General features: G+C 47.1%; 1 protein-coding gene and 1 long non-coding RNA gene across 2 annotated transcripts; one reads left to right on the plus strand and one right to left on the minus strand.

Annotated features, from left to right (window-relative positions):
• Positions 1-292: 292 nt before the first annotated feature.
• On the minus strand, positions 293-1392 carry LOC309376339. The gene is made up of 2 exons (XR_014171171.1): positions 1137-1392; positions 293-723 (listed from the first exon to the last, which is right to left on the minus strand). It is a non-coding gene; the product is annotated as an uncharacterized lncRNA (long non-coding RNA).
• Positions 1393-1474: 82 nt separating this feature from the next.
• RNF181 (ring finger protein 181) lies at positions 1475-9465 on the plus strand. The gene is made up of 5 exons (XM_081922602.1): positions 1475-1641; positions 7313-7446; positions 8781-8896; positions 9009-9083; positions 9233-9465. Exons 1-5 carry the CDS (start codon positions 1550-1552, stop codon positions 9290-9292), a joined length of 477 nt encoding a protein of 158 aa, XP_081778728.1. The 5' UTR covers positions 1475-1549; the 3' UTR covers positions 9293-9465.
• The last annotated feature ends 2635 nt before the right edge of the window (positions 9466-12100 follow it).

Consider the following 12100-nt stretch of genomic DNA (forward strand, 5'->3'; position numbering starts at 1 on the left):
CACATATATTATAAATTCACTAAGCAAAGGTAAAGGGACCCCTGACCATTAGGTCCAATCGTGGATGACTCTGGGGTTGTGTGCTCATCTTGCTCTATAGGCCGAGGGAGCCGGCGTTTGTCCGCAGACAGCTTCTGGGTCATGTGGCCAGCATGACTAAGCCGCTTCTGGTGAAACAGAGGAGCACACAGAAATGCCGTTTAGCTTCCCGCCAGAGTGGTACCTATTTATCTACTTGCACAAAAAAATCACTAGGTAGACCTTTGTATAAAGATACATGTGACGCAATAAATGAAGACCATACACCGAGAAGTTTATTCCTCTTGGGCTGTCTGTCAATCACTCAGCTGTGCTGGGTCACACATTCAGAAAGTGCTATTTCCCACATATGAGCATATGAAGAGCCCGGCTGGGCCAGCGTCCCGTTCTCAAAGTGGCCAGCCAGATGTCTCCCATGGGAAGCCTCTAAGCAGGACCAGAGTGCAACAGAGTTCTCCCCACTTGCAACCCCCAGCAACTGGTACACTGGAGACAGAATGTAGCCATTTAATCTTTTTAAAGCCCCCAAACAGATGACCATTGCAGCATAGTCCTGGATCTTTCTTCAGCTTCTCTGGATGGCACTGAGTTTTTTTTTTAATTTTAGTGGCATTAACACGCCCATGTTCAGTGTTTGTGTGCGTATTCCTCCTTTCAAAGTAGGGTTGGCAAACTATACTTTTGCTCTAAGATGTCAGGAATGCAGAAGCAGTTATAAAGCACAGAATGGGGGACAGAGAAATGTTAATTGTCTGCCTCACAACTGGCTAATGCATTCCACTTCCCCAAGCCAATGACGTCCAGTGTTTGAAAGACCCTTTCAAACGTAGCCGCAGGGGGGCAACTGCCCCCCATCAAGTAAATCAATGAAAATACTTAACTGAGGTTCTGCCAGCCGCCCCCCATCATAAATCCTGTCCACGCCCATGTTACCAGGTGCTCTCCATACGTTTTGGCCTTTCATAGGACACAGCTGGATGGGAGTGGTGGTCCAAATCGTCTAGAGGCGGCAGGCGCTTGAGGAAGGCTGACCACCCGCTTCCTGGAACCCAAACGCATCTTTAAGCTGCCCGGAGCTTCGGGGGGGGGGGTTTCACCTTTTCAAAAGCAGCCTGTCCTCCCCTGAGCAAAAAACTTCAGCTTTGCTTGCGAGAAAGGAATGCAAGAACTCAGAGCCGCGGCTCCGCACGTGCTTGGCCCCCCGCAAAAGCAAAGCCAAGCTGGGAAATGCCCCCGGAATGAAGAGCCTGCCCGGCCGCCCGGCCGCTTCCTCCTTCTTCCTGCACCTCCCTTCGGCCTCACCCCGCGCCGCCGGCTGCCAAGTCCCGTCGCGCCACTTCCGAGGCCCCTTCCCACGACCCGAATCCCCGCGTCTCGCCGCCCGCCCTGATTGGCCGCGGCCTGGGGCCAATGAGCGCGCGGCGGCGGCGGCGGGGCGGCCGGCGTCCCGGCTGTGGTTGGCCTCGCGAGGAGCCGAGTCACGGGCGGAGGCGGAGCGGGAGGCGCCGCCATGGCTTCCTACTTCGAGGAGCACGACTGCGAGCCGGGCGCCGGGCCCCGCCAGGAGGAGCCGCATCGCCAGGCGCTGCTGGAACTGGCCAGGTGGGCGACCCGGGGAGCCGGGCGGGGGGCTCCCTCCCGGGGCAGAGCCGAGAGGCAGCCTCGGGACAAAATAAGGGAGCAGCAGCCTCCCCTGGCCCGGGACAGTCTAAGGCATAGCTAACAATCCGGGAGAGCAGCGGGAAACGGTGCTGGAAGAAGGGTAAAGGGACCCCTGACCATTAGGTCCAGTCGTGGCTGACTCTGGGGTTGCGGCGCTCATCTCGCTTTACTGGCCGAGGGAGCCGGCATACAGCTTCTGGGTCATGTGGTCAGCATGACTAAGCCGCTTCTGGCAAACCAGAGCAGCGCACGGAAACGCTGTTTACCTTCCCGCCGGAGCTGTACCTATTTATCTACTTGCACTGGTATGCTTTTGAACTGCTAGGTTGGCAGGAGCAGGGACCGAGCAATGGGAGCTCACCCCGTTGTGGGGATTTGAACCGCCGACCTTCTGATCAGCAAGCCCAAGAGGCTCAGTGGTTTAACCCACAGCACCACCAGCGTCCCTCACTTGCAGGTAGACTCCCCCTTAACCTGAGGCTCCCTCTCGCCATCACAACAAGGTTTCCAGAATCTGTTGCGTTGTTGTTTCTATATTACAGTGGTACCTCAGGTTACATACGCTTCAGGTTACATATGCTTCCGGTTACAGACTCCACTAATCCAGAAATAGTGCTTCAGGTTAAGAACCTTGCTTCAGGATGAGAACAGAAATCGTGCTCTGGCGACGCAGCGGCAGCAGGAGGCCCCATTAGCTAAAGTGGTGCTTCAGGTTAAGAACAGTTTCAGGTTAAGAACGGACCTCCGGAACAAATTAAGTTCTTAACCCGAGGTGCCGCTGTACATTGTGTGGTTAGCGTTCAGGGTCCTCGCCCCCAAGGAACCTACAGTCTAAAACTCCACACAGGAGAAAGGGGACGGGAAGGGCCTGAGCCGGGCGGTGGAGCATCTTCTTTGCATGCTCAGGCCTCATGCTTCATCCCCAGCATCTCAAGGTGGGCTTGGGAGGGACCACTGCAGTCTTGGGAAGCTACTGCCAGTCAGTGAGGGCAGCAATGAAATAGCTGGGCCAATGATCTGGCCTGGAATAAGGCCGCTTCCTGTGTCAAAAACGTGTTAAACATGGAAACAATAAGGTCTTGTTTCAGTTTCATGTGCTTAGGCTTAGTTCACAGGGCAACTAAGGAGCCACAGCAAAGGCATCTTACAAAAAGGGAGGTTGGATGGAGGAACGAGCAGGATAAAAATCATACTATATTTTCTTACCTCCCAGGATCTTTTTGGCCAATGCAACACCAATTAAAAAGTGATCCCAGGGAGAATCCTGGAAATTATAGGCTGGTTAGCTTAATGCAGTGGTTCTCAAAGGGTGTGGAGAGGAGAGGATGGCAAGTGTGTCGGGAAGGGCAATCGAAGCATTTAAACATTTTGGTATAGTACAGTATTATATGGTATAGCATATATAATTTTTTAAGCAGAATATTGTTAGATATATTTTCAAACTGAGAGCAAGAGCATCAAGTGATTCTGTGAACAATCCTAGTTGTGGTTTCCAATGTATTTTATCATTTTTTTAAAATGGTGTTGTGCAAGCACTTCTGAAAGTGTGGCCCCAAGAAAAAAGTTTTGAGAACCACTGGCTTACTGTCTCTTCTAGGGCGCATTGCTAAAGCGAGTTCGCAGGCATGTAGAAGTACCAGTTTTGCTGAAGTAGAACTAGGATGACTTGTGCAAGGGTAAATCCTGCCTCACGATTCGGCGGTGTACGCACACCTGTTTACTCTGCATCCATTATGCACCCACTGCTGGTTTGGGAAGCAAAGTACAATGTGTGCTTAGATTTCTAAATGCTGTTGACAACCCTTGAGGAAGCTTAACGGCCATTGAGCAAGGGGAGAATTGTGAAGAGTTCTAAAAGGATTTCTCCAAACTGAATGAATGGGCAGCAAAATGGCAAATGCAATTTAGTGTAAGCAAGTGTCAAGGGATGCACACACAAAAATCTTAAAATGTCACATATTTCCTCATGGGCTGTGAACTTTTGTAAAAAAAATGTTTTATTTAGAATTTTCAGGCAGACATTACATTTTTAATTTCCACTGTTTTTTCTAATAAATGCGAACTTCCCCTCCATAGTTTCCTTATTTCCCCTTAGTTTGCTGCATATTGTAACTAGCACCCCACTTCTCTCCTTCCTTATTATCTAAACTACTTTTCTTCTGTTTACAATTCATATCCTGCTTGCATATTAATATGGTTATTATAGTTCTTCAAATATTCTATGAAAGGCTTCCATTCTTCCCTAAACACTGACTCCTCCTGGTCTTTGATTTTCATTCTTAAACTTTTTAACTCCACATACTCTGTCAATTTATTCTGCCAGTCTACTTTGGTTGGTATCTCATCATCCTTCAACTTAGCACATATATTATTCTTGCTGCCATTGTTGGGTATAAAAATAAGCTGACTGACTTTTTGGGGACGTCCAATTCCCTTATTCCAAGGAGAAAGGCTTCAGGGGTTTTTTGTGTGTTTTTTTAAACGTCAATTTGAACATCTTTTTCGAAATCCTTTAGCCTTTTTGCATGTTTGCCACATGTAGAAGACTGTACCTTCCAGTGTATATTAGAACCTTTTTTACACATCTTAGCAAGTTTACTTGGGATCAAGTACCATCTATAGATGATCTTTAGATAGTTCTTCCTCAGGGTGTAACAGGCTGCAAATTTCATATTAATCACCCATAGTTTTTCCCATGATGCCATCTTGATGTTGTGTCCTACATCCCTTGCCCAGTGTATCATGGCAGCTTTGACCAGTTCATCTTTCATTTCCTATTCCAGCAGGATTTTGTACATTTTTTAAATGAGTTTTTCATTATTCTCCATTAAACCCCTTTCAAAGTCAGAACTTTCTTCAGCAGATCCCTCCAGATTATCTTTTTTGTACATCTCAGATTGGAACAACTCTGTTATCCATTCCTTAATGTCCTCTCTTTTTTTGAGCATCACTCTTGCTTCACCGATCTCTAATATGTCTCTGTAGGTGCCCCATTTCTTTTTCATATTCATTTTCTTCATAGAACTTGCTTCAGTGGGCTGGAGCAGGGGTCACCAACCTAAGGTCCATGGGCCAGAAGCGGCCTGCGGAGGTTGTTTGACCGGCCCATGAGCCGCCCCCGAACTGACCTGCCCGCTCGCATGCTGCGCTAAACCGGCGCAGCGCGGCACGGGGACTCACTTCCGCAGCGCTGGAAATCATGTCTGCACAGACACCGAAAATCGCAGGGGCGCACGCTCACACGCCCGTGTGATCCTGCCCATGGAGGGATCTCTGCGGGACCGATCCGGCCCAGGCAAGATAAACCTTTCCGACCCCTGGGCTAGAGCCATAGTGGGGTATTCCTTTCAAACAGGTTTTTATACCTCATCCATACTATACAGAGGCTTCTTATAATATGGTTTTAAGAATCCAACCATATTGTCTATCAAATCCTTCTAAACCCAATAATCCAACATCTTCCAGAGCTATCCATTCTGTTAACCAGCATAAACATGCTACTTCATAATACAATCCAAGATCTGGTAGTAAGAATCTGCCTCTGTCTTTTATATCTGTTAAAATTTTGTACTTAACTCTTGGCTTCTTCCCCTGCCAAATGAATCTTGATATGTCTCCCTGCCACTGTTTAAAACAACTTAAATTGCTTATTACTGGTATTGTTTTAAAAAGAAATAGCATCATAGGCAGGACTTGTTGACCTTTTTTAAGGGGGAGAACCCAAAGTTTTTGAAGGGAGGGGGACTTCTCTTCTTTGCCCACTCACCTCACCTCTGGGGCCAAAAATTATAAACTGCCACCAGGGAATGGCACCGCAACACTGCAGAGGTGCTGAAACACACTAAAGAGGTGAGTTCCGTCTGGAAAAAAAGCCCTGGTCTTAGGTAATATTTTCATTTTGATGGCAGATATTCTTCCTGATAAGGAAAGTTGCATCTTCCTCCACTTTTCCAAGTCTTTTTTTTAACCTCTTTCCACACTCTCATACAATTACCCATGCAGCTCTCAACCACTTCTGGAATGGACTCCCTTTTTGTATTCCAGAAATTCAGGTCGTAAACTTAGTCCAATTAAAGTCCATCCAAAACACACTGTTTATGATCCTCACTTGGTTTTTTGGGAAGCTGCTGCTACTAGATCAGCTTGCGAGGCTTCCGTCTGCGAAGAAAGCATGGCTTCCTGTGCTGAGCGTCTACCCAGGTCAACCTCAAAAAGTGCTCTCCAGCTCTGCAAAGGTTGGGGGGAGCCGTAATTCATGCCGTGGGGGTGCAAGACAATCCGGACCTTTATTAGGAGGTTTAGTGCCCACGCTTTCCTCCCTATGTTCTGCGACAGCCCAGTCTCACAACAAGCAGCCGAGGTCCTTCATGGCAACTCAGAAGTCTGAGGAAAACATGTTCCCCCTTCCAGAATAAAATAATAATCCCACCTCTTCTTTCTCTGCTGCTCCCAGTGAATGAAGCAGAAAAGATCCCCCTGGGTTCAAATGAGCACCTTATTTTGGAAATTGGGTCACAATTAAAAATTGAAAAATAACCAAACAAGTATTAGAAACCACCCCAGAATTGGCCTTTCTAAACATCTTTCAAGACAATAATGCCCACTTACACCACAAAGAACTCATAACTCACCTACTTTCAGCAGCCAGAAACGCCATAACCAGACACCGGAGAGACCTGTCAGGAGTAAGCATGGACCAATGGTACCAAACAGTATGGGAAACAGCCTTACTAGAAAAATTAACCAATAAACCGAAACTGACACAAATAGAAGAAGACACATTCATGTCTTCATGTATGGCTCCCCTTTATCACATACACAGCCCAACAAGACAATGACAAAAATCCACCAACGGCATACAAATCCATATGGCTAACCTGATCCAAAACACCCACCTACCCTACTCACATGGGAAAACAAAGACCACCACAGCCAACCACAAATGAACAACCACACCCTAGGCCAACCCCAACCTCTCTCACCACCAAAGGAACACAAACGAACAACAAAGAACCTGCACAAGCAACGCTGACATCAAACCCTATGTAGAGTAAGTAAAATAGAAACACCGTCGCCCGACCCCCCCATCTTTCCACCCCCTCCACCTCTTTCCCCCTTTTCTTCCCAATGTCTCAACAAATGAAACTGATTTGTAAAAATGTTACATGGGGAAAATAAATATATGAGAGAGAGAGACATTGCAGACACTTTTGTAAATCAAGAAAATCTTTAATAAAAAAATTGACAATTAAAATGTGAAAGAACGTATGCAAAGGTTAATATCAAATATCTTTTTATCAAAGATAAACTAATCTAAATAAAAGCACAAACCAAAAGGAAAACTTCCATTTTTTGTGTCAGCTGTATATAGAAAATGATTCAAAACATCCATTCCAAAATAGCACCCAACAATTCTGCTTTCTATAAACAAATGTTTTCTCCAGTCCTCAAACCCAGATATTATGAGTTCATTTTCTTTTTTCACTCAGAAAGTATATAAGGAGTTTCCAATCTTAAGGAATTTGGATCACGACCTCTCTGGTGGCGCAGAGCTCTCTGACAAGGAAGCCTGGTGGTGGCTGCTCACACTCTTTTTCTCCAACATACGCAGGTCCCTCTTCAATGGCCTGGAGATTGATGTGGGCTTCTTGGAGAGTGAAGACTGGGACCACCGGCTCCCCCCGCCAGCTGCCAAGCAAGCTGTAGAGAGCCTTCCTTCAGTGTCTGTTACCCCGCAGCAAGCAGGTAATAGTTTAGATTTCAGTCTGGGCCTTGTATATCACAGCACTTCAAGAGCTGTGGTTAGAAGACAGTCTATGTCAGCCTTCTCTAGGTGTTTGGACTACAACTCCCATCAGCCCCAGCCGGCACAGTCATTTAAGAAAGTAGCAAGAATTTGAGTGTCTATGTCTCCAAGACCTCTCCATCTTGGAAAGCGTCCAACCCAATTTCTGTGGAAGAGATGGTCCAGATCAAAAGCTGCCTGGGGAACTGGGGGAAAGTTGCAGGATGTAGCTTTATCTCCACCTGCAATGGCAGCAGCTGTGCCCCCATTTCCAAGCTCAGTAGCAATAAGGTGCATCTCTCTCCTTGCCTGCCTGCTGGTTTTCCTGCCTCTGCTGAGCACCTACTGCTCTTCCTTTCTTGCCTTCCTGTTTGTATACTCAAGGTTTGCTTTTTGGTCATGACAAAGTTCAAAAGGCCACCTTTAAAAAGTTTTATTTATTACATCTACAGTCATACCTCGGGTTGAATGTGCTTTGGGTTGAGCGCTTTTGGGTTGCGCTCTGCGGCAACCCAGAAGTAACGGAGCATGTTACTTCTGGGTTTCGCCGCTCGCGCATGCGCAGACAGTCAAAATGACGTCACACACGGAAGCGTCAAAACACGACCTGCACATGCGCAGACACGCCATCGCATCTTATGTTCTGTTCAGGATGAGAACGGGACTCTGGAACGGATCCCTTTCATATCCCGAGGTACCACTGTATACTGTATCCCACCTTTTCTCTAAGGAGCTGAAGGTGGGGTATACGGTGCTCTTCCCCTCTCCATATTATCTTCACAACAACCCTGTGAGGTACATTGGGTGAGTGGCAATTTGAACCCTGGTCTCCCTGGTCCTAGTCTAGCACTCTAGCCGCTACATCACAAGGGCTCTCTGCAGTGTTTTCCACCAGCTCTGGTTCAGGATTATTATTATTAGCAGGGTCTTTTCTGATGGATGATACTTCCAGGAAGAATCTGGCACAAAATGTCATGACTCCCAGGTGTGAGGACTTTTGATGTTCTGGCAGCATCTGTCAAAGGCTTTGGCATCCAGAGGGTGGAGTATTTGTGCTTGGCTTACCCAGCTTTTCCATCATGTATGCTCCACCCCTTGCTCTTCTAGTAGCAATAATCCACTAGTAATCTTACAGTAGAAAAATCCAATTAGAATAAAATGCTTGTAAATATGGGATTGGCAGGATTTCTGAGCTTTGCAAAGGTGTAGCCGTGCTGTGTTTTGGTAAGAGTGGAGCCAACTTGATGGAACTGTTTTCTGCCTTTTCTTTTCTCCAACCACTTGTGGGGGTTAGACAAAGGGCTGAAGTGTCCCGTGTGCCTGCTGGAGTTTGAGGAGGAAGAGGTGGTCAGGAAGATGCCCTGCGAGCACATCTTCCACCAAGGCTGCATTCTTCCCTGGCTTGGAAAGGTGAAGTATTGGAACAGGGACATTCCCTCTCTGGTACCTGGGATGGCTCCCTCCACCCTTTCCCTTTTCTCAAGAGGCTGCTGCTGCTGCTAACTCCTTTCTCCTTGCCCAGACCAACTCCTGCCCTCTCTGCCGTCATGAGCTGCCCACCGACGACGAACAATATGAAGAGTACAAGAAGGACAAGGTGAGTGCTGATCCCTGTGGGCAGGTGCAGGGGTTAGATGTAAGTCTTTTGGCCTGAGGTGCTGCATTATCTCGTGGAGAACCACCTGGGGGCCACATGTCAGTCGTGAACAGAGCCGGAGGCATTCATATTTACCTTTATTTTCCAAGGTGCGGCGGCAACAGCAGGCGCATCGGCTGGAGTATCTGCATGGTGCCATGTACACGTGAGGAAGGCGTGCCCTCTGTCTCTCCTTCCAGCTCAAGGCTGACAACCACAATCTCTCTCACATTGCCAGGAAGCAGGGCACCCCCAGGGCTAAGAAAGGCAGCGGCCCTCCTTCCTTCCCCACTTCCAAAAGCTTGCTGCACATCCATAATAAATGTCGGGCTTCATTAAGTAACTTCTCTCACTGTAGTTTCCCTCACCGCACAAGTATGTGATCATGTGGAGGGCATCGCAAAGTAGGCAGAGGGTGTGTTCTCTCTGGGGGAAAGCATTGTGGCCCCAGCATTTCTGGGGAGGTGGCCAGAAGCTGAAGGCAGAACAGCTCAAAATGCAAGGCAGCCAGTAAATCAAGAAAATTCTCCTTACCCGTTTTTGTCTCCCCCCCCCCCCCCGTTTTATTTACATGCCTCTTCTCCTGATTTGGTTCTTGCCATTTCCTCTGGCAAGACTTGGGCTGACTCTTACAATACCTGGGAAGAGACATGCCTTCACCTTATGGGCCAATTTTGGCCTGCCAGGTTGTTTTGCGGGTATTTGCAGGCAACTCAAGTTCTTTCAAAGTGTGAAGCAGTATATAGATATGTGATCTAGTTGACACTGTGTACTTTGATTTTCAGAAAGCTTTCAACAAGGTACCTCATCAAAGATGTCTGTGTTAAGCTTTGCAGTAATGTACATCAGGATTTGGTTAAGTAGCGGGAAATAGAGAGTAGGGATAAATGGGCAGTTCTTTGAATGGAAGGGTGTAGAAAGTAGAGTGCCTCCCCCAAAAATGATTGGTATTTGACCTTGCACTTTTTAACTTGTTCATGAAAGATGTAGAGTTAGGGGTGAGCAGTGAGGTGGCCAAAGTTTGCTAGCAATACAAAATTGTTCAGTGTGGTGTTTGTATTTAAGTGTGAAAAACTCCAAAAGGACCTCTCCTCATTGAGCAAATGGCCCCCCAAAGTGGCAAACACAGTTCAATCTAAACAAGTGCAGAAGTGATGCATCTCAAGAAGAAAAATCTTAATTTCATTAATATACATTCATGGGGTTTGAACTTGCGGTGACTGGCCATGAATGAGACCTTGGCATAGTGAAGATTGTGACCCAGTGTGCGGGAGCCATGAAAAATTCAAATCCCATGCTGGGTTTCATTAGGAAAGGAGTTGAAAATAAAACTGCTGGGATCATAATGCTGTTATACAAATCTCTTCTGCGACATTTGGAATACTTTATACAGTTACAGTCACCTCACCTAGGATATTGCAGAGCTGGAAATATCAGAAAAGGGTAACCCAAATGATCAAGGGGATGGAGCAACTCCCCTGTGAGGAAAGGTTGCGGCATTAGGGACCCTTTAGTTTATAGAGAAAAGGTGAGCAAGAGGTGACATGAAAGAAGTTTATAAAATTATGCATGGCAGGGAGAAAGTGGATAAAGGTTTTCTTCCTCATAACATGATTTGTGCGCAGTCAGTAAAGCTGAACCTTGGAAGATTCAGGACTTCACACAGAACATAAACTACCAGCTAGGATGGCTTAACAAGGGTATTCGACAAATTCATGGAAGCTACTAGCTACGATGGCTATACTTTGCCTCCACACTTGGGAGGCAGTAGCAGTTCCAAATACCAGTTGCTGGAATCCTCAAGAGGAGAGAGTGATCTTGCACCCGGGTCCTTGGGGGTTTCCTATAGGCATCAGGGTGCCCACTGTGAGAACAGAATGCTGGACTAGATTATTCCTGACCCAGCAAGCTCCTCTTAAGCACGTGACAGGCACTTCATTACTGGTTGTTTGGCAAGCACTGTCTTGACAAGTGTCAGTCTGATGCCATTAATACAGATGACTGACAAGTGAGTAGTGTCAAAGTGAGAGGGAGGGGGTTGAGATGGAGATCTGGTCTGCCAGAGCAAAAGTGTTACCCAACCCTTCATTATATCATGCAAAATCCCCACAGCTTGCATGAGTCCTCTGTGTAGCTTGCTAGATGAAAGGATAGCATCTTCAGCCATGGCCATGTTGGAGAACCACTAGGAACTACACACAAGTGGTGGCTCTGCTTCAGAACATCCTTAGCTAATGGTAAAGGATGATGGGAGTTCTAGTCCAGCAATATCTGGAGGGTCACTCTGCCCCTCTTCCTGCACTTTAGAGGGCTCTGTGGCCAAGAAAGGCAGGTGTGTACTCTCATCTTCTGTGAAGCAGCCCTCGGGTGCTATGTTTGTACAAATGCTGGCTGCTATTACCAAGTCTCTGTTTTTGTGTGTAGAGAGACGGCAGACTGAACCTACATTTTGGCGAGCAAACTCTGGAAATACACACAGCCAATAAAGCCAGCTAAAGAAAAGGCCATTCCCTTGGCATGTGTGATTTTGGTCTCTAAGTTGGGGTGGCAAATATGCAGGAGGGGCTTAAAGTATGCAGGACAGCCTTTTTTGGCCAAGGTCTGCAACGGCAAGGGGACAAATCGGGCCAACAAATAGGTGGGGAAATGGCTGCTGCTGACTTAGAGGGTCCATGAGTGGAGACTAATCCCAGGGACAGCAGAGGGAGCAGAAAACTACTGCAACAGTAACCAAATACAGTGGTGCCCCGCAAGACGAATGCCTCGCAAAACGAAAAACGTGCAAGACAAAAGGGTTTTTCAGTTTTTGTGTCGCTTCGCAAGACGAATTTCCCTATGGGCTTGCTTCGCAAGACGAAAACGTCTTGCAAGTTTGTTCGCTTTTTCCCTAAAGCCGCTTGAAGAGGCGCAGTTGCGACGGACCGTGCTTCGCAAGACGAAAAACATCGCAAGACGAAAAGACTCGCGGAACGAATTAA

This window comes from Podarcis melisellensis, assembly GCF_964234715.1.
Source record: "Podarcis melisellensis genome assembly, chromosome: 8".
In the NCBI taxonomy this organism is placed as follows: Eukaryota; Metazoa; Chordata; class Lepidosauria; order Squamata; family Lacertidae; genus Podarcis; species Podarcis melisellensis.